Source organism: Chiloscyllium plagiosum, chromosome 24, assembly GCF_004010195.1.
Source record: "Chiloscyllium plagiosum isolate BGI_BamShark_2017 chromosome 24, ASM401019v2, whole genome shotgun sequence".
In the NCBI taxonomy this organism is placed as follows: Eukaryota; Metazoa; Chordata; class Chondrichthyes; order Orectolobiformes; family Hemiscylliidae; genus Chiloscyllium; species Chiloscyllium plagiosum.
Genome location: NC_057733.1, coordinates 46,474,174 through 46,495,942, shown reverse-complemented (window position 1 = coordinate 46,495,942; position 21,769 = coordinate 46,474,174). Strand labels below are relative to the sequence as shown.

Here is a 21,769-nt window from a genome sequence, read left to right as displayed (position 1 = left end):
CTAACCTGCAATCTTCTTCCTGACCTCTCCACCCCCACCCCCCCACCCCCACCCCCACTCCGGCCTATCACCCTCACCTTAACCTCCTTCCACCTATTACATTTACAACGCCCCTCCCCCAAGTCCCTCCTCCCTACCTTTTATCTTAGCCTGCTTGGCACACTTTCCTCATTCCTGAAGAAGGGCTCATGCCTGAAATGTCGATTCTGCTGCTTCTTGGATGCTGCCTGACCTGCTGCGCTTTTCCAGCAACACATTTTCAGCTCCGATCTCCAGCATCTGCAGTCCTCACTTTCTCCTGGAAGGTGGTGGTGAACTGCCTTCTTGAACTGCTGCAGGCTGTGTGCTGTTATGTTAGGGAGGGTATTCCAGGATTTTGACACAGGTTGTCATAATTTGATTTGGATTTGATGCCACTCAATGACAAATAGCTACTATCAGTCACTATGGAAAGGTCAACTTGGAAAATTTGGCCTTTAGTACCCTGCATTAGTCAGTACCTTCAGGAGAGAGAGAGGAGACAAATTAAAAGGTGAGACTCTGCTGTAACACCCGGAGGAAACCCACGCAGACACAGGAAGAATGTGCAAACTCCACACAGACAGTCACCTGAGGCTGGAATCAAACCTGGGACCCTGGTGCTGTGAGTCAGCCATGCTAACCACTGAGCCACTGTGCCACCCCCACTGGGTGTTCCAGTCAAAGTGGTGTCCTCCTTTGTCTGTATGTATAGAAACTATTCCATTGTTGTATGCACTCACCAATCATTGCTTATTGTTTGTTGTAGGTGCCTATGCTTTCATGGGAGCCCTGATAATACAAGAAGTTATCAAAGAGCTGTTGACTAAAGGTCTGGAAAATGCAAAGATTCTCCTTCTAGCTGGAACCAGGTATGGTGCTTGGGTTTTCAGGGTCCCAATACTGAGACCCCTTCTCTTAGAAATGTGCTGTGATATGATTAAATGTTCCTTGAGTTAAAAGTGAATTACATGCAGAAAATTGTATTCAGTCCCTGCAATGGGAATGATGTTGGTTGGATTCAGACCTACTTTGGAACTCACACACCACCCAAGGTCATTAGAGATTAAATTCCATTCCATTGTAGCAACTTGATAAGATGAAATGAGGTTGTGGATTGACTAATCATTGTAAATCAACGAGTTAACAATATTTTCTTTTACCATTTCTTTCTATCAACCTTCTTCCATGTTTGTCCCTTCTGTAAGTTTTGAACTATTGGCTTCTGTCTAAGCATAATTCCACTGCTTTGTTCTCGCAGCTAAATTGCTCTACTTCATGCTGAAGTTCAGACAGGAAATGTTGATGAGTTTTTTATCCAATAACCACCCAGCTAACCTAAATATCTGTATACGGTAAAAAGGGATATGAAGCCAAGCAGGTACATGGATGGTGTTAAGACACAGATCTACTGTGAGCTCACTTGAAGAAGAGCAGAACCTGGTCAGAGGGTTAATGGCTCTGCTCCTGTTTGTATAGTCACACTTCCAATAATCATCCAAATAGAAAACAGAAGTGAGAGAGCTGAACGGTTTCTTACATTCTAGCTTGAGATAAGATTTTGCAAACTGTCTTTTTTTTCTTTCTTGTCTAAAGTTGCTAATTTAGTATGTTGGATTAAATTAAAATTCATCCTGCTAATGATTACTCGGTTACTCATTGCCACAGCCAGCTTAAGTATTAGATGAGCTCACTTTCTCATTTGCACTGTTAGTTAGATCAGTACTTATGATGCTATCAGGCCACTTATGTTCCAATGTGACACAATTCAAACCCCCAAGCTGGGATAAAACAGTGCTATTGAATTGTCACAGGGGGATTGTGGAATAGAATAGATAACCTGGTAAATATTCTTTCCTTATTCTTACACTTTTAGCAACCTTGTAGTTTCAGTGTGTAGGATTTCTTAAATCATCTTTGCCCGGGCGAGTACGCAATTTGCTGTGTAGAAGCGGGCTCTACGTTTCTCAGAAATCATTTTAGCTGCCCTGGATGTCCCACCATATATTCCTGACAATTCTGTCCCTTCTCCCTTGCAGCACAAACATGTAACAAATTGAGTAATTGTTCAGCAGAGGCAGCGTAAGCAAAACAAAATACAGACAGGAGGCTGAAAACTTTGCTGCAAGTTGCTGGCTTAAAATTTCTTTCCATTGCATGAAGAGACGTAGAAAAGCTGTGATGAAATTAAATGATCCTATAATCACAGTCAGGCAACAACGGAGGCACACATTAACTGCTCAGTATTCTGATATGGTGCATATTTCTCAGGCGAAATAAACACAGCAGTTCACCACTCAACCCCTCTTGTCTGTTTCACTATTCAATTAGATCAATGTCAATCTATATCTTTACTCTATCCATCATCCTTGGTTTCTCTAGAATGTAGAAGATTAAGGGGTGATCTGATCAAAGTCTTCAAGATATTAACAGAACAAGACAGGGTAGGTAAAGATAAACTATTTCTAGTGGTTGGGGATTCTAGAACTAGGGGTCTTAGTCTAAAAATTGGGGCCAGACGATCAGGAGGGATGCTAGGAAGCACTTCTACACCCAAACGGTGGGAGAGGTTTGGAACTCTTCCACAAATAGCAGTTGATGCTACGTCAGTTGTTAGTTTTAAAGCTGAGAGAGATTTTTTTTATTGAGCAAAGATATTAAAGCATCTGGGTCAAAGGCAATTATGTGGAGTTAGGTCACAGATCAGCCATGATCTCATTGAATCGAGGTACACGTCCAAGGGACAGAAAGTTCTGGGCCTGTTCCTATATACTGTATTCATTAAAATGCTTCTATATCAAAAAGATCCAAGTCACACTTCAAACAGATGTATAAAGGAACAAAGGCAGCTCCCATGAACATAAAATATTGGAATCAGGAAGTTTTGAGAATCTTAGCTGGTGTCTTTGTTGCCTTTCTAAGTGCTGAACATTGTTGTTTAAAAAAGAACATATGACATGACATAATACATTTTGACCTTATTAAAATCGTGCATGTTTTAAAAACCTTGCTACAGGATATTTGCTATTGTAAAGAATAGGTTGAAGTGTTCATCTCTTACTTGGAAAAATAATGTGGAGGTGCCGGTGTTGGTCAGAAGTCACACAACACCAAGTTATAGCCCAACAAGTTTATTTGAAACCACAAGCTTTTGGAGCGCAGCCCCTTTGTCAGGTGATGAATGGGCAGTTCTCTGAAATTTTGTGATTTCAAATAAACCTGGCGTTGTGTAACATCTGACTTTGGAAAAATAAATTCAGGCACTCATTCGATATACAAAACCAAAATGTCTGTAAATTTCACCATCACATTTGCAAAATAGGCAAAAGGTTATAACTTTTAAGCCTGAAGGACAATTGTGTTGTGGTATCAACAACCTTTTGAAGGAATGTTTTGTGAGAACTGATCAAATCAGTTTGCTGAAATCGCCCTGGAAAGAGCAAGAAAGTAGGGGTAGCACATGGCCTTAGCGTTAACATTATCAGTACGGACAGTGCAGCTTCTGTATAATAATTGAAACATGTAGAAAAGACTCACTAACGGTGCCCTGAAACTTGTTCCTGTATTCAATGAGCAAAATATAATTCTCTTTGCTTCCTTTGGCAGAGTTAATGATCTTTGTGCCACAGGAAAGGGCAGCATATTAAAACCTCAATGTGTTCATACAGTGTGACTAAAGACACTTTTATGGTTTGATGCACATTTACCAAATCAAATAGAAAATAATTCCATGGAAACTAGATACAATGGAAACGTACTTGTGACCGCTGTAATATCCTTGTAGATCCTAGAGCTTTAATGGTTTTTCTCTTCCTTCATCATACTGATGTGACTGAGGTTAGTAGTTAAACAGAATAGTTTTATTCAAGTCTACATTCTCAATGCTATGTGACTCTCACTGTTGATGTTCAAATACTCTGTACCATCTAACTTTAATCTTGAGTACAGAACAGTTAATCTAACACAGAAATATAGTTGCGCTTCTATTACTGTCATTCTTTGATACTGCAAATTGTGACTTGGGGGCATACTTTGTAACTTTTAATTGGTCAGAATACTTTGGCAACATGGTATCAGCTGTTCCAAGAAGTGAACACTTTGCTCTTGCATCTGATATTGTAACTCACTGCACTGCCAAATCGAAAAATGAGAAACCAACGTTGATCAAAATAGACATGACGCAAACCAATAACTAAAATGTGACTGCAGCCAAGTGAGGATCGGTGACTAAATATACCTAAGTAAAAACCTCCAAGTGGATAAGGAAGAGAGCAGGAAGAAGCATGTATAAGGAATGGATTTCTAATTACATGCGATATCAATTCTTCAAAAAGTAGACTTGGAAAATGTTTCACTTTAAAGGAGGAAAGACTTTTTACAGTGTATTCAAGACTGTTTTCTATGTTACTAGTCCAGCAAAGAACACTATTTGATCTGTTCATGTGTAATGAAATGGAGCAAGTAGGCCACATCAAGTTAGGGGTGCATTTGGGAAGTGGTGACCACAATATAATTAAGTTCAATACAAGAAAAATAAAGAGCAAGAAAAGTGACAGGCATATGTATTTGACTAGGGAAAAAAAAACAAATTATACCAAGATTAAAAGGGACATGGCCTTGATTAAAGGGAATGAAAAATTGGCAAACATAACTGTATTTAACAGGAAATATTTAAACAGGAGACAGAAAGAGTACAAATTAACTATATTCCAGTAAGGCAAAAAGGATGTGTATCGATGATTAGTAGGAAAAGCAGGCCGCTAAGAGATGAAGAGACCAGTTTGTAGTGGTGTGTGAGGGAATGGCAGAAATGGTGAATAATTCATCTTTGCTTTCACAGAGAAGCTAGTACTGGGATTACACATCTAGATGAGGTGGGGTTGGAAAGTTGGTGGAGATTATAGTTTAAAGAGAAATGACATGAAACAGTTATTCTAAATTTAAGACAGACAAATCATACAGATGTGATGGATTTCACCTGCAGATCCAGAAGAAAGTTAGGAAGGAAATGACTGAAGAGTCTGACTAAAAATTTCTGATGAGTTAGAGTCATACAGCATGGAAACAGACCCTTCGGTCCAACTAGTCCATGCCGACCATGTTCCCAAACTAAACTAGTCCCATCTTGGTTCTGCACTTGGCTCATATCCCTCCAAACCTCTCCTATTCATTTAAAATGTATTTTAAATGTTATAACTGTACCTGCATCCACCACTTCCTCTGGCAGTTTATTCCACACACAAATCACTCTCTGTGTAAAGGAGATGCCCCTCATGTCGTTTTTAAATCTTGCTTCTCTCACCTCAAAAATATAACTATTGGTTTTGAACCTTGGGAAACGACCCTTGCTATTCATCTTATATGGCCCTCATGATTTTATAAACCTCGAGAAGGTCACCCCCTCAACCTCCTATACTCCAATGAAAAATATTCCAATCTTTCAAGTCTATTTTTGTAGCACAAAGAAACAAAGGGAATGTGTCCACAGGGACAGAGAGATGGGAATGTGGGCTGGTCATCTGGGAGTTTTGTTTCTCCTTCTCTCATGTTGTTTATTTACTGCACCCGAGTTACAGTTCTTAAACCGTTAAATCCAGAAGGTGGAAAACAAGAATGGGGGTAAAAGGAAGTTTCTTTTGACTGGAAGAGCCTTGTCCCATTAGGCTTTTATTAGTGAACTATAGTATCTTGCATTTAAGGCAGTGCTTTCTAAATATTTTCCCTCTGTGACTCCATTTCAAGACTTCGCCAATCGTCATGCTTATTGAAACAGTGAGAACTTAGAGACTGGGGTTCAGGGAAATTAGGTGGATGGGTGGTTGGTGAGTTGCTCTGACATTGGGTGACCTGATAGTGTGGCTGTGTAGCTGTTCTAACCTGGTCAGAGCTCCAAATTGCTGCCTCAAGACCGCAGACAGATAGGGGGCAGCAACACAGGAGAGAAATACTGCGCATGACAGATCTTAAAAAGAAACAGAAAGAGCCTGGGGAACAGGTCTGGCAGCATCTGCAGGGACTGAAACTGATTTAACATTTCAAGTCCAATATGACCATTCTTCAGCATTAGTCAAGAGTGTGGTGCTGGAAGAGCACAGCAAGTCAGGCAGCATCCAAGGAGCAGGAGAATTGACGTTTTTGGCATAAGCTCTTCATCAGGTATCCCCCACCCAAACATCAATTCTCCTGCTCCTCAGATACTGCCTGACCTGCTTTGCTTTTCCAGCACCACACTCTCGACTCTGATCTCTAGCATCTGCAGTCCTCGTTTTCTCCATTCTTTAGCATTAGTTTACTGGTAGGAAAATGTCAACCAAAAGATTTTGGAAGTAAGAATAGAAAACATGATTAAAATAGTAAAATTTTAAATGAGAAAGCAGAGTAGAGGGAGCATGACTTGTTGAAACATGAATAAAGGTGGCAACCTGACTGGAATTTAATACCTTTTATTTCTCGTCCATGGGATGTGGGTAATGCTGGTAAATCTAGCTCTTATTGCTCATCCCTAATTGCCGTTGAGAAAGGTGTATTGCCTTCCTGAGCTGCTGCAGACTGAGTGGTGTAGGTGCTCTCAGTGTTGGCAGCGAGGGATTTCCAGAGTTTTGACCCAGTGACAGCGAAAGGACAATGATATGTTTCTAAAGCAAGATGATGTGTGACTTTGAGGGAAATCTGGAAGTGGTGATGCTCCCATTTACCTGTTGTCTTGTCCTTCTACCTGGTCGAATTCAAGGTTTTGGGCAGTGCTGTTTAAGAAACCTTGGTGAGTTACAACAGGGCATCTTGAAGATGGTCCATACTGCATCCACATTACACCGTTGGTGGAGAATGTGGACAGTTAAGATTATAGAAGGGGTGCTGAACAATAAGGCTGCCTTGATTTGGAAGCTGTCAAGCTATTTTGATAGGTTTTGGAGCTACACTGATCTGGGCAAGTGTAGAGTATTCCATCTGACTTGTGCCTTGTAGGTGGCAGACAGACTTTTGGGATCAGCAGCAGATTCACTGGCTACAAAGTACTCAATCTCTGACCACTTCCTTAGCCATAGTGTCAATATGGCTAGTTCAGTTAATCTTCTGGTCATTTATGAACGTCAGGATTTTGATGGAGTGAGATTTGGTCAAGATCATGTAATAGAATGACAATGCATGTGGGTGCAGATCCCTTCATTGTGTGAGGAATTTGTGAATGGAACCAATACTGTGCAACCATCAGAAAAATCCCCATTTCTGATACTTGAAAAGGAATGTTATTAATGAAGCCACTGAAAATGAATACTGTCCTGAGGAACTCCCCCAGTGATGGCAATAAAACGGTTAGGTTCCAACAACCAGAACCATCTTCCTTTGTGCCCAATATGACTGAAAATGATGGTGCCCCTTTACCCTGATTCCCATTGATGCAATTGTTACTGTAGTTCCTTGGTCAAATGTTGCCTTGATGTCAAGGGCAGTTATTTGCTCCACGCCTCTGGAATTTAGCTCATTTGATTTGATTTGTTGTTGGCACATGTACCAAGATACAGTGAAAAGTGTTGTTTTGCATGCTCTAATAGGTAGATCATACCCATACAAACAGCAGAATACAGTGTTACAGACACAGAGAAGGTGCAGAGATAGATCAGAATTAACATGTGAGAGGTCTGTTCAAAATGGGGAAGAAGCTGTTCTTGAATCTGCTTTTACATGTATTCAAACTTTCATGTCTTGTGCCTAATGGAGGAGAGTGGAAGAGAGTATAACTGGGGTGGGATGGTGTGATGGTCTGGGCTCCCTTCAGAAGTCTGTGTAGTTTCTTGTGGTTGTGGGAACAGTAGTTGCTGTACCATGTTATGATGCATCCAGATAGGATGTTTTCTATGATGTATCTACAAAAATTGGTAAGAATCATTGTGTACATGCCGAATTTCCTTAGCCTCTTGAGGAAATAGAGGCGTTGTTGTGATTTCTTGACCGTTATGTTGATGTGGGTGGACCAGGATAGATTGTTGGTGATCATCCCTCCCAGGAACTTGACCCTCTGGGCCATTTTTGGAGGAAGGTTGCAATGGTCAGGAGTTGAGAGGTCCTGGCAGAATCCAGCAACTGAAGGTGTTATTGCTGGGTAAGTGGCAGATGTTTGCACCATCAATGATATCTCCCATCATTCAGATGATGATTGAGAGGAGTCTGGAATGGGAATATCCTATTGTTGTGAGTTAGCACGGATCAAGTTTTGAATCTTTGTGTAGTTGATCATGATGGATAAAAGTCAGCGGGGGAAAATCCCTTTGGATGTGGTGTACAGAGGTTTATCTGTAGGCAAACTTGAAAGATTTGCTCCATGAATGAAAGTGTAGTAAAAGTGGCAACATGGGTGCATAGTTTCTATGACGACACAATAAGCATTGTCAACATTGATAGTTGTTAGATATTTCAATGAGAGAAATTCAATAAAGAATCCAGTCAGCTTAAGGCAAGCTTGATTTTATAATTGAAAAACAGTCGCCCATTTTTATAATTCCATTTCCAACAAATGGACGGTCATGGCACAGTGGTTAGCACTGCTGCCTCGCAGCGCCAGAGACCCGGGTTCAATTCCCGACTCAGGCGACTGACTGTGTGGAGTTTGCACGTTCTCCCCGTGTCTGCGTGGGTTTCCTCCGGGTGCTCCGGTTTCCTCCCACAGTCCAAAGATGTGCAGGTCAGGTGAATTGGCCATACTAAATTGCCCGTAGTGTTAGGTAAGGGGTAAATGTAGGGGTATGGGTGGGTTTCGCTTCGGCGGGTCGGTGTGGACTTGTTGGGCCGAAGGGCCTGTTTCCACACTGTAATCTAATCTAATCTAAATCTAATCAAAAGGAATTGGCAGAAATGGGAAGCTACACGTGAAGACAGGTCAGAAGTAAGTTAAACCTTTTGCTCAGGTAAAGTGCTTAAGTAACTTTTCACACAATTATTATGACAGTGGAGGCTATGTCAAGTAAATTAGTAGCACTAAAGAAAGAAAGATCTGTACTTACGCAGCACATTTCATGACTGATGGACACATCAAGAGGTTTTACGGCTAATTAGTTTGTATAGAAGGGTGGTCATTGTGTTACCATAGGAAAAATGACAGCCCATTTTTTCACAGCAAGCTTCCATAAATGGCAAGATGATAAAGACTAGATAATCTATCTTTGTGCACGGGGGGGGCAGGGTGAATTTGTGTTGAGTGTTTGGGTAATTCTTACATGGATAGCTTTATGAGGTGTCTCAGAAGGTTTTGGGAATGTATTCAGTGAATATTGAGACAGAGGGGGTCCAGACTGATGTCAAAGGGATTCCAGTTTACCCAGCAGCTTGAAATTTACTCGGTGATGCCAGTGCCAAAGTTTGAGTGCAAAATAATTGATCTCCTTTTATCTCTATTTGCTCTTTGTGGAATTTTGGCAGTAACACCAAAGCAAAAGCAGATGGATTCTGTACCCTGGAACATGGAACCACTTTATCTATGGGCAAAACTTTGTAGTTCTTCCAGCTGCTGGTTGGCATTTCTGGCTGCTTGGAGTCATAGATGTTGCTAGAGACAATAAATATTGTTTTGAACAATTTTATGGACGGTCATAAAAAGCAAAATGCTCAGCAGATCCTGATTACAGATTTTTAACCTGAGGCATTGCGCCTTCCTTCCTGTTTCCACAGTTTCACAGATGCTGCCTGACCCACTGAGTATTTCCAGAATGTTCTGCATTAATTGTAGGAAAGCTTTCATGCCCTATGTTTTTGAAGTTTTGAGGGATTTTTGTGACTGTTATTTTTTGCCCACATCTGCCCTCTCTCCTCTGTCCATCGTCCTTTCCACTTCCTCGCTTCCTCAATTCTCTCCTCCCCTCCCCGACTCTCTGTGTTTTCTTTTTCTCATCTCTCCGGGCAATGGCTCATTCCAAGTCATTCTGGAGGCAGCTAATGCCCTTCAGTACTTGGCCCTAGTTAGTGGCTCCTCATCTGAGAATTTGAGTGGGGAGCACAGGCAAGCTATTCTGTGGGGGTATTAGAGATATCCTTTCCTCATTGGCCATGCATACACTTGAAGCTGATTTTAGTACCTCGAGGAGGCTGCACTGGTTGTATTCAAGCACAAAGCAGGGATTGAAACTAGAATCTTGTTAGCATGGTTCAGTTCAGCATTGGGAGCTGTATTTAATCATTAGGAAACACAATGAGCTGTGCTTTTGCGGTTTGCCCCATCTGAAAAACACCAGGGAGCTGGTGATAATATTTGAAACGACATCAAGGCAGAAAGGTTATGTCAGCACACCCTCTGAATCTCTTTTGAGACCTTTTACAATTATTAGAAAGAGGGCATGTTGTTCCAACATTACGGGCTGGATTCAAAGCAAGGTCCCACAGATTAAAGGGGATGCTCTGTTACCCACTGTGCCACCCAGTCTTTGATTATATTTATTTTTATTGTGGAATTGCTATTAATGGTGGGGTAACCCTTTCCATGGGAAAACATTGTTTTATGTGGCTGTGTTGTAATCACTATTATTACTATTATGCAATTAGATCCAAAGACATCTGAAATGTCAGAGACTGCTTTTGTTCATTAATGCAAAACTCCCAAGTCCGATTCTCCCTAGCTGATTTGGAATACCTTCATTTAAAAAAGCTCCAAGAATTAATGTCCGCACATCCTCCAATCTGAGATTCAAGTGATGGGATGTGGGGTATGGTGAGGGGTGGGGTGGGATGCTCTTCGGAGGGTCGGTGCGGACTCGATGGGCTGAATGGCCCGCTTCCACACTGTAGGGATTCTAGAATTCCAATGAGTGGAAGTGAGGACAACGAACAAGTAGACTGTCTTGATTTCATCGATTCAAGCTTTAATATTCATGGATATTGGTGAAGGTCAACAATAACTTCTGACGAGGAAGAAAGCTCAGTTCTTCATTGTCGTGAATTGAATAACAATCCAAGGTTTGTGTTTGATAATTAAGCATGAAATTTATAAGACTCGTAGTTTCTTGGAGTTTGTGATGTCACTTCCATGAATGTATGTGACATGTGACATAATTCAATCAACTGACAGAATTGCACTTGGATATTCCAACCTAATGCTGCCCATAACAGCTGGTAGACACACATTGAACAGGAGTCAGGAGAGTTGTTTTGATATTTCTTAAAGGCGACTAAAGCACAGCCGTCATCATTCATTTCATTACAAAACACAAGCACGTCCTTTAATTACTGAGCCGTAACTCAGCTGGTTCTTATTCCTCCTCTCGTTTGCTGCACTGCCATTATTTTCCTGCTAAGAATTAAGACGACATAATTCAATCAAGAGTGAGGTCCTACAGCACGATACCATTTAATGAAGGGAATCAGAGCTGAGTTGGAGCATTTTGGAATATAATGGAATGATGTAAACAATGGATAGTAGGGGAAAACAAATGAGAAGGAGATGAAGATGGATCATTATGTAGGGTCATTCCGATGTGAGCTGGAACAGAAGCTTAAACATCAGCCTTTCCCATTTTACTTCCTTGTGTTCTGCTTGTGTTGCTGAGGGAGACTTCAGGCTGTTGTTCACTCATTTTACGTGCTTAGTAGAAATGGGTTGTTGGTTCCAAGATACAGTTCTGCACATCTGTTTCAGTAACATGATGAATGCTTTGCATATTAAGAGGTTCAATTTTTTCAAGCGTAGGACCTGGATAATTGGTTACGTTTCTGAGTTGTGAGAAAGTGATTTTATCATAGATTTTCCATGTTGATAGAGTTTGATAACTATGAATGAATATCAACATAAATAATCATTGACTTCTTTCAAATAAAGAAGCATTTTCAATCATACAGGACCTATCATGACCTGAGAATATTGCAAAGCTCTTTTAATAGCAAATGAAGTGTAGTTGCTTTATGAAGTGCAGTTACTGTTGTAACGTAGGGTGTTATATTGAGTCAAAGAGTGTGGTGCTAGAAAAGCACAGCCGGTCAGGCACGAGAGTCGACATTTCGGACATAAGCCCTTCATCAGGAATTAAGCATTATATCGACTATAGTTAAAAATCACACAACACCAAGTGATAATCCAATAGGTTTATTTGGAAGTACTAACTTTCATGGCAGTGTTCCTTCATCAGGTAGCTGTGGAGCAGGACCATAAGACACAGACTTTATAGCAAAAGATCTCAATGTCATGAAACAAAATATTGAACAAACCTAGATTGCTGTTAAGTCTTTCATCTTTTAGAATGGGTTGCAGGTTTTGGTTCATTAACATGTAAATCCCAGACCTTCTTTCCAGTTACATTCTATGTCATATGATCCTGCTCCACAGCTACCTGATGAAGGAGCAGTGATCCGAAAGCTAGTGCTTCCAAATAAACCTGTTGGTCTCTAACCTGGTGTTATGTGATTTTTAATTTTGTCCTCCCCAGTCCAACACCGGCTCCTCCACATATTGACCAAATAGTAACTTGGTACTGGCTGAGTTTGTGAAAAGTGATATATAAATACAAGATAGTCTTTACATTTTTATATTTTCTTTGTCTCCATATTTGTAATTCTTTTTCCTTATTTCCTTACAGAAACTAAACTTTTATTTAATATATAATATGCGTTATCTTATACATATTAACACATTTTAGACACAAGATATAGAGTCATAGAGACGTATAGCATGGAAACAGACCCTTCCATCCAACCCGCCCATGCCGACCAGATATCCCAACCCAATCTAGTCCCACCTGCCAGCACCCGGCCCATATCCCTCCAAACCCTTCCTAATCATACACATCTTCAATAAAACTCCCTCACATAGACTCAGAAGCTCAATAAGTAAACTAACTTGTTATAATAGTAAATTCTGGCTTTCATATCAAATGGGGCTGTTTCAGGCTGTTAACTGGTTCATTATTACCTGCAGTGCTTTTCCAGCACTCCACTTTCGAGGTGCATTATCGTCCCTCACCTTAAAGTGGACAAATCCTGAGGGAATGATAAACCATCTCCATCTTTCTGCTCCAGAGAATCATCACACTCTCAATGTCACCATACATTCAGCCACATTTTGCACCATCGTCTCAAATGCTGTTTGTAGCAAGTTAAAAAATTGTAATCAATCCCTCCTCTATGAAGATGGTGCTTGTTTATAGTCTTGCTCCACCCTTCAATTTCAGCTATTACTATGATATTAGCAGAATCCACTAATTGTCTCAAGGCAAGAGTCTAGAGTCTGCAATAAGACTGGGTGATTTTTGAAGAATTAAATGAAGCACACCCTTTAAGGCAGATCTTTGATCTTGCTGAGGTGTCCATACTGAATTAACTGAATACATAGGGATAGTCTGAAATGCAAAGTCAGTTAGGCTTTATGAATTCTGGAATTTAGCTATGCTGGTGACTCCTAATTGCTGGTCCTCTATTGCACAATCAATATTTAAATAACTCACTGCAGTCTAAATAATCGCAGAACTGTCTGAATGTGTTTTTTAAGAAATAAACTAACTTGTTTAAATATGTAATGATGCAGCTCTTACGTCCTGAGAGGTGAGTGAAACCTGAACCTGCTGACCGAAGGGTCTGCTTCCATACTGTACGTCTCTATGACTCTATGAATCTATATCTTGTGTCTAAAGTGTGTTAATATGCTGACCAAGAGATAGGGACATTACCCCTGCACTGCAAGGTCATCTGTTAGATATTTTCAAATCGATCCTGTTTAGATGTGTGGTTACACACCTTTGGGGAGGTGGGATGTGAAACTCTGTCAGAGGTAGGGACACTATCACTACACCATAAGAACACTTTCACCAAATATCTTGATCTTCTCTTCTCTGAAGTGAAGAATTCCACTTCTATTTGTGTCAACTACAGTACATCATCTTTGGAACCACTCTCAAATTGTTTCTGCATTCTCTTCCATGCCTTCATATTCTTCCTAAACCATGCTGGACACAATATTCCAGTTGAAGCTTTATAAGAATGCATCACTCTGCTTAGCTTTATGCTTTATGACGCTAATTAAAAAGCTGAGGATCCCTGGTGCTGCCTTTTTACATCTTCTCAACCTGCCCTGCCACCTCGGTGATTTATGCACATACAGCTGCAGTCCCTTCACTCCTTTAGAGTTAGACCCTTTGTTTTATATTGCGTCTCCTCATTCTTCCGTTCAGACCAAACCATATTGCTTCGCACTCCTCTTCATACAATTTCATCAGCCATATGTCCGTCCACTTCACCAATCTGTGAACGTGGCACCATGCAGATTGAATTTAGGGTTACTCAGACTCACTCATTGCTAATCAGTTTACGTTACATTTTTCATGTTGGTGCTTCACATATTCTGTATCTTTGTTGCCGTTTTGTTTTATGGCCCATGTGGTCCTAATTATCTCCTTCTGGGTCCCGTGACTCTCCAGATGTGGAAAAAAAACACAAACCAAATAAATAAAGCTTGAAGCTGCTCAGCATCTCTCTCCTATCATTCTATCCCGACTATTAACATTCCAGCCCCAAATAGAACCCATTTAAAGGATCTGGTGTACAATTTGAGGAGGGTAAAATATAGAAAGGTCCAGTGAATGTAGTGTCTTCACAGCTCACATGGTCTCCTTACTTTGCCAATCAATCTTATGTCACTAAAGGAAGGCGTAGTGCATATCTTTAGTGGGGTAATAATCCCTCTTTAAAGAAATTGAGTTGTAATAGTTTTGTGTTTTACTTTTTTGCAGCCATTACATTCCGCAGCAGCTCAGATTCACTGGCACTGAGTTGCATGTTTCGTTCTAAGGGTGTGCAGAATAGGCAACTGAGCTCTGTCCTTAGTTATCAGAGCTTTTCCAGGTCAAGCAACATCAGCTCAGAGGAGTAAGGCTGTCTGAAGCACTGTCAGGAAACACAACATGACTCAAACCAGCAGTACATCTGCTGATCTCCTGGTTAAATGTAAACACACACATGGTGTTGGAAGTGATTGTATAAGAATGGATTTGTATTTTATAATGGAACATACAGTGCCAGTTACGGTGGAGAATGTGTGTGTTTTATGGCCATGTTGTGGAAGTGCCAGTGTTGGACTGGGGTGGACAAAGTCAGAAGTTGCACAACACCAGGTATTAGTTCCAATGGGTTTATTTGAAATCACGGTGCTGACGTTGTATTATATAGGACATTCTGTGTTGGGGAAGCAGTATTCCCTGCCTGAGCACAAAAACCCTTGAAAGTTGGATTTGGAAGAATTATTACTATTTTTAAGTGTTTTGGATAAAAAGTTAAATTTAGGTCCTGTCGACTGTTTTGGGATCTAAGAGATATCATGCTATGTTTTCAAAGTAGAGCAGACTTGTCCTGGTCAATATTTACCCTTCAACCAGTATGCAACAATCAGAATATCTGGCTATTATCATATTACTGTGCACGGGATCTTGCTGTGTGTGCCTACATTGCAACAGTGCTTACACCTCAGAAGTAATCTACTGGGCTTCAAGATGCTTGAGGTTATGCAAGTCCCAACACAAATGCATGTTTTTCAAAAAAGAAATCTTATCTTTTGTTGTAAAGTTGTTAATGGGAGCGTTTGTCTGTCTGACTAGTGCTGGCGGGACAGGGGTGCTCCTGAATGTAGACAGAGTGGCCGAACAGCTTGAAGAGTTGGGAGTCCATGGAGTGCAAGTTCGCGGTCTGGCTGATTCAGGCTGGTTCCTGGACAACAAACAGTACCAGAGGACTGACTGCATCGACACAATATCATGTGCCCCCACAGAAGCGATCAAGAAAGGAATAAGGTAAAGACTTCTGCTTCTCTTGTGAGTTTCCATCTCTCAGAGTGTCCAGCTGAATAGGTTAGTTCTGATATACTTCTTGGTCATTGCACTTGGTTGGCATCAGTAATTCCACGACATGGGGTAACATAATGACTAAAGCTACCTGAGTATCATCTGGCTGGATAAACTTCTGTCAATGGGTGGAATCTGGGCTCTCACTTATAATATGGTTCGAGTACTCATCTACAAAGATGAAATTATCACTGGTATACCTGACAACGAGGGTTAATATTTATATCTCTACATGACTCTTAATGAGCAAAAGGCCTTCGGATATATACTTCAGAAATTTCTTTATTTTTAGGAATATTAATTTAACTAACTATTACAGGAGGTATCCTGCAATGACAGATCATGGGGTGGCATCTCGAAAAAGCACTCTGAGTGCAGAAGTTAACTTCCATCAAAGTTCACCATGTTCTTGTATGAGAAGTACTTGCATGTACTCAACAGTTTCCATCACCATGAAAATTATTCTTCTATAGCTAGTTTTTGAATAAAGGATATTCTGCACTCAAAGCAGTTCAGAGACAGTTCACTTATTTCTGGGATTGGAGAATTATTTAATGAGGAGGGGTTGAGCAGGTTGAGGGGAGCTGAGATGACTGAGAAGTCAGACATATTGGGACACGTAAGATTCTGAAGGAAGTGACGGGTAGATGCTGAGAGGACATTTCCTCTTCTGAGAGAGTCTACAACTAGAGGACACAAGTTAAAAATTTAAGACTGAGGCAAGGAAGATTCTTTATCCCTCAGCGAGTTGTGGAATTCTCTTCCCTCAGAGAACAGAGGGGGATAGAGTGTTGAATGTATTCCAGGTTGAATTTTATAAATGTTTGTTCTAGAATGTTGAGGATTATGAGGAAATGAAATTAAGTCCACAGTTGGATCAGCCATGGTCTTATTGAATAGCAGATGGACCATTCCTTGTGTTCTTATCCAAAGTATCTTAGCCACTCATTTTTAAATTATAGACATTAACAGCAAATGGACTAATTGGACTAATTACTCAGAGCCACTTTCTGCTGATTTATTTCACGTCATCTACTTTTCATCGAAACTGAAAAGAATCCAAAGTAATTGTAACTGCACCAAATGAAGAGTAGAAGGGGACTTTAGAGGATTAGGGTGTGCAGCCACAGTTGGAAGAATGGAGTTAGGGTTAGGGTTAGTTATGATCTCTCTTGAAGGACAGCACATGCTCGAGGGGGTGAATGGCCCATTCCTGCTCAAGTATTCTACTAACAACATTTGGGAACCAACATGATTGGGTTCATTTGTTTCCCTGAGCTGCTTCATTGCTCGTGAGTTGCAGGTCCTCTTAGACCACACAAATGCCTCAATTTAGTCGGAGGAAATCCACCCCCTTCCTTGTGTATTGGACCCAAATTCTTGTTCTTGAGTGATGGTGTGAAATGATTAAAACATCTTCCATGTTTTCAGGTACTGGAATGGAGTTGTACCTGAACTTTGCAAGCAGCAGTTCAGAGGAGGAGAAGAGTGGAACTGCTTCTTTGGATACAAGATATATCCAACATTAAGAAGTAAGATTTAAATAAAAAATGTAACAATATCAAAGTCTGTCTGATCAATAAGGCATGCTCAAATTATCCGGAGTTACCCTAGTCAGTCATCTCAGCTTCAGGGTGTTTCTGCAGGAGTTCCTCAGTGTAGTGTCAGGCCTAACCCATCTTCAATTGCTTCATCAATGACCTTCCCTCCATCATAAGGTCAGAAATAGGGATGTTTGCTGATGATTGCACAATGTTCAGCACTGTTTGTGATGCCTCAGATACTGAAGCAGTCCATGTTCAAATGCAACAAGACCTGGACACGATCCAGGCTTGGGCTGACAAATGGCAAGTAACATTCACACCACAAAAGTGCCAGGTTATGACCATCTCCAAGAAGAGAGATTTGCTTTTTGATATTCAATGGTATTACTGTTCTTGAATCTCCCATTTATCAGCATTCTGGGGGTTACCATTGACCAGAAACTGAAGTGGACTAATCATAAAAATACTTTGCCTTCAAGAACAGGTGAGAGGCCAGGAATTCAGCAGTGAGTAATTCACTTCCTGTCTCCCCAAAGTCTGTCCACTATCTAAAAGGCCCAACTCAGGAGTGTGATGGGTGCAGCTTGAACAATCCTCATGAAAATTATCACCATCCCGGACACAGCAGCCTGCTTGATTAATATCAATTCACCAGCTTCAGCATTCACTCCCTTCTCCACCAACACACAGCACCAGCAATTGACAAGATGTACTGCAGCAACTCACCTTCAAAATCCACAACCTCTATGACCTAAAAGGACAAGGCACCAGAGACATAGGAACACTGCACTTGCAGGTTCCCCTCCAAGTTCCTCACCATCCTGACTTGGAAATACATCACTATTCCTTCACTGTTGCTGGGTCAAAATCTCTCCCTTTGTCAGCGTCCCTATGCTCTCCAAGACAGCAGCAGTTCAAGAAAGCAGTTCACCATCACCTTTACCAGGGAAATTAGGAATGAGAAATAAATGCTGACCCAGACACTGACACCTACATCCCATGGACAAGTAAAGAAAAAAAAATCTCTGGTAACAGGGGTCTCAAATTGCCCTCAGATTTCTCAAAGGTAGATTTGCAGTGAACCCAGATTAATGATAATTGACAAAGGGGTCAGTTGTAAAGATGGAGTGAATTTGTTTTATGCAAAATGTCTAGATCTGGTGCAGAACACTGCTTGAAGCAAATTAAGAAGTAGTCTTGAGAAAGAAGTTAGTTAAGATTAGATTAAATTAGATTACAGTGTGGAAACAGGCCCTTCGGCCCAACAAGTCCACACCGACCCGCCGAAGCGAAACCCACCCATACCCCTACATCTACCCCTTACCTAACACTACGGGCAATTTAGCATGGCCAATTCACCTGACCCGCACATCTTTGGACTGTGGGAGAAAACCGGAGCACCCGGAGGAAACCCACGCAGATACAGGGAGAATGTGTAAACTCCACACAGTCAGCCGCCTGAGGTGGGAATTGAACCCAGGTCTCTGGCGCTGTGAGGCAGCAGGGCTAACCACTGTGCCACTGTGATGAAGGGAAAAGTTTTGAAGGGTAATACAATAAGAATGTAGGGATGGCTGATGAACTAATTGGTTATTACCTTCAGAGCTCCAACACAGGTTTGATTGGCTGAATATTCTCCTTCCATGTTATACAAAATCAGAAAACTTTGTAACCAGAGTTTCAATGAGTAATAGGTCTAAGATTCTTTCACTTGACTGGGACATCCAGACTTTATTACAGCAAATCCTAATGCACAGACCTTCACTGGGACCGAAGGTGTTTCTCAGAGGACGTTTTATGGAGAAAAGTCACAGAAAATCTGACTTTGTTCTGTTCCTTCCAAAGGCCCGTTGTTTGTGGTCCAGTGGCTCTTTGATGAAGCACAGCTTACCGTGGATAATGTACATCTCACAGGGCAACCAGTTCAAGAGGGACAGTGGAACTACATTCAGAACCTGGGAAGAGAGTTGAAAAATACTCTTAAGGACGTACCGTAAGTTTTGTCAGCTCTATGACCTTGTTAAAACCCCATTTTGGCTCTGTTTAACATCTGTCCCAGGTTTCAGTAGTGGGAGGGGGAGCTGAAGTTTTTGCCTCCCTCCCACACAAAGGATATGTGTCTGGAGGAGCTACCTGACTAACCAGTGAGTTCCTCACCTTACACCCTAAATAGAACAGTCTCCACATGAGGACTTGGATACATCTGGAGGACGTGTCTGGAAACTCGGAAAGACAGAGTTTCATTAAGAGTATGCAAGGCAGACAGACCTTGGGGTTCATGTATATAAATGTTTGAAGGCAGGAAACCAAATTGAGAGAGTGCTCGAGGAGGTATAGGGCATCTCAGGCCTCATAACTGGAGCTGATCAGTAGAAACAACAAGGTTGTGCTGGTTAAACCACAATTGAAGGGCTGTTTCCAGTCCTGTGCAGTATAGTTTAGGAAGAATGTAAGGTGCTTTAGAGGTTGCAGAAGAGATTTACCAGAATGGTTTTGTGGATGAGTGATTTTAATTAAAAGATTAGTTTGGACAAACTGGGTTTTTCTCATTGGGGCAAAGGAGATTGAGGGGAAATCTAATGGAGGTGTGAGGAAGTGGCAATGACCTAGAAATTTTCCTAGTGGGAGATTTGGTGGTGGCAGGAATGGTTTGTGAGGGGGCTGGGGGTGTTTGGGTGGGGGGGAGTTGTTAGGGCTAGGGTGGTGGAAGAACAGGTTATCAATGATTTCAAAAGGAGATTGGATGGCCACTTGGAGGAAATCAATTTGCAGGCTACCAAGATGGAATGAGGGATTACTTGATTTGCTCTACAGATAGATAGCATTGACTCAATGGGCCAAATGGTTTTGTTCTGGCTGTGAATGACTTTTACAGCTGTAATTATTTCAAGACAGTGTCCTGGACTGCCTTTCTCAATTGTATTCTGATCTAAAGTCTACACCAATCCAAAAGATCTGCAATCTGCATCCAATTACTCTATTCCTTTCTTCAAAGGAGTGAGTCATTTCAATTTCAATATATGACAATCTGGATGGGTGTATAAATAGGAAGGGTTTTGACGGATATGGGTCAAATGCTGGCAAATAGGGCTAGATTAATTTAGGATATCTGGTCGGCATGGACGAGTCTCCCTGCTGTCTAGCTCTATGACTTGATGACAGTCAATAAGGTTAATGTACATCAATAAATACAAACATAAATCCAGCATATATATTGCGATGTTGTCATTTTAATTATTTAAATGATCAGCAACAATAAATCATCCAAAAGCTGTGATATTCCTAGAATCATTCAGCCTACATTGCCTGTGCAACATTTGCACCTCGCCCCTGTCCATTTCCCATAATCTGACAGTATTTTTCTCTTCTCTAATCTCTATGCTTTTTAAATCTACAATTCAATCTCCAACCTTTCTTTCAGGCAGGGCATTCCACATCATCACAACTCCTGGAGAAAGACAAAATAAGAACAATTAAAGAAAAGCAGAAATTGGGACTTGATGAAAATAAATTTGTGTATTTTGTTGACAGTTAAAAGCACAAGTTTGGACACTATAAATTGTTCATGAAATACTGTTTTATTTTTGGTTTTAGGGCTGTTTTTGCACCTGCATGCTTGTCTCATGAAGTGATCACAAAAAGGTAAGATTTTAAAATCATTCAAAAGAGAAGTGTTCATTGATCGTATGTGGCTTTTCTTTTTTAACTGAAATTCTTTCACTGGTTTTATATTCCTTCAGTTAACAACAGTAACGGCACTTTAAAAGCTAAGAGTGATGTGTGAAACAGTTTGAGGTGTCTCAGTGTGTCTGGGATCTATATAAAACTGAGTCAATTTCTAACTTCTTTGTGAAACATTCAGTAACTTATATTCACATTCTATTTGTCCAAAGTTCTTAGTCCAATAAACTAATAAGCATTTGGAATGTCATAACAATCATGGCGATGGATTAAACGCTGGAAAATTGGGATTAACGTAGATTTTGAGTAGCTTTCTGTTGATGAGGATTTGATGGCCTGAATGGCATCTTCCATAACATCTAATTTTAGGATTCTATGAAATAAAACTAGTGAATGTTCTTTGTGCAGCGAGTCTGGGGAAGGGATCGAGCTACAAGTTCTGATCACTAACTAGGGATTTTGTGAATGGTGCAACAACATGGGTATTTCATGAGAGGCAAGGGATAGGTAAAAATACGAGGGAAGATTTTCCTATGAAATATTCCAGGTACTTAAAACTATTGTGTGACATCCGCACTCCACTCCAACACTCCTCCCTCACACTCCTCCCTCACACTCCTCCGTCACACTCCAGCTCTCACACTCTCCCTCACACTCCTCCCTCACACTCCTCACTCACACTCCTCACTCACACTCCAGCTCTCACACTCTCCCTCACACTCC

General features: G+C 40.9%; 1 protein-coding gene across 1 annotated transcript in view; it reads left to right on the top strand.

Moving 5' to 3' along the window:
- notum1a (notum, palmitoleoyl-protein carboxylesterase a) overlaps positions 1 to 21,769 on the top strand; it is a 41,420-nt gene that overhangs the window by 15,076 nt on the left and 4,575 nt on the right. The window contains exons 6-10 of the mRNA XM_043714985.1: positions 788 to 890; positions 15,579 to 15,770; positions 17,253 to 17,353; positions 19,211 to 19,358; positions 20,960 to 21,007. Of these exons, the coding sequence (XP_043570920.1) occupies positions 788 to 890; positions 15,579 to 15,770; positions 17,253 to 17,353; positions 19,211 to 19,358; positions 20,960 to 21,007 (592 nt within the window). The remainder of the gene's footprint in view (positions 1 to 787; positions 891 to 15,578; positions 15,771 to 17,252; positions 17,354 to 19,210; positions 19,359 to 20,959; positions 21,008 to 21,769) is intronic.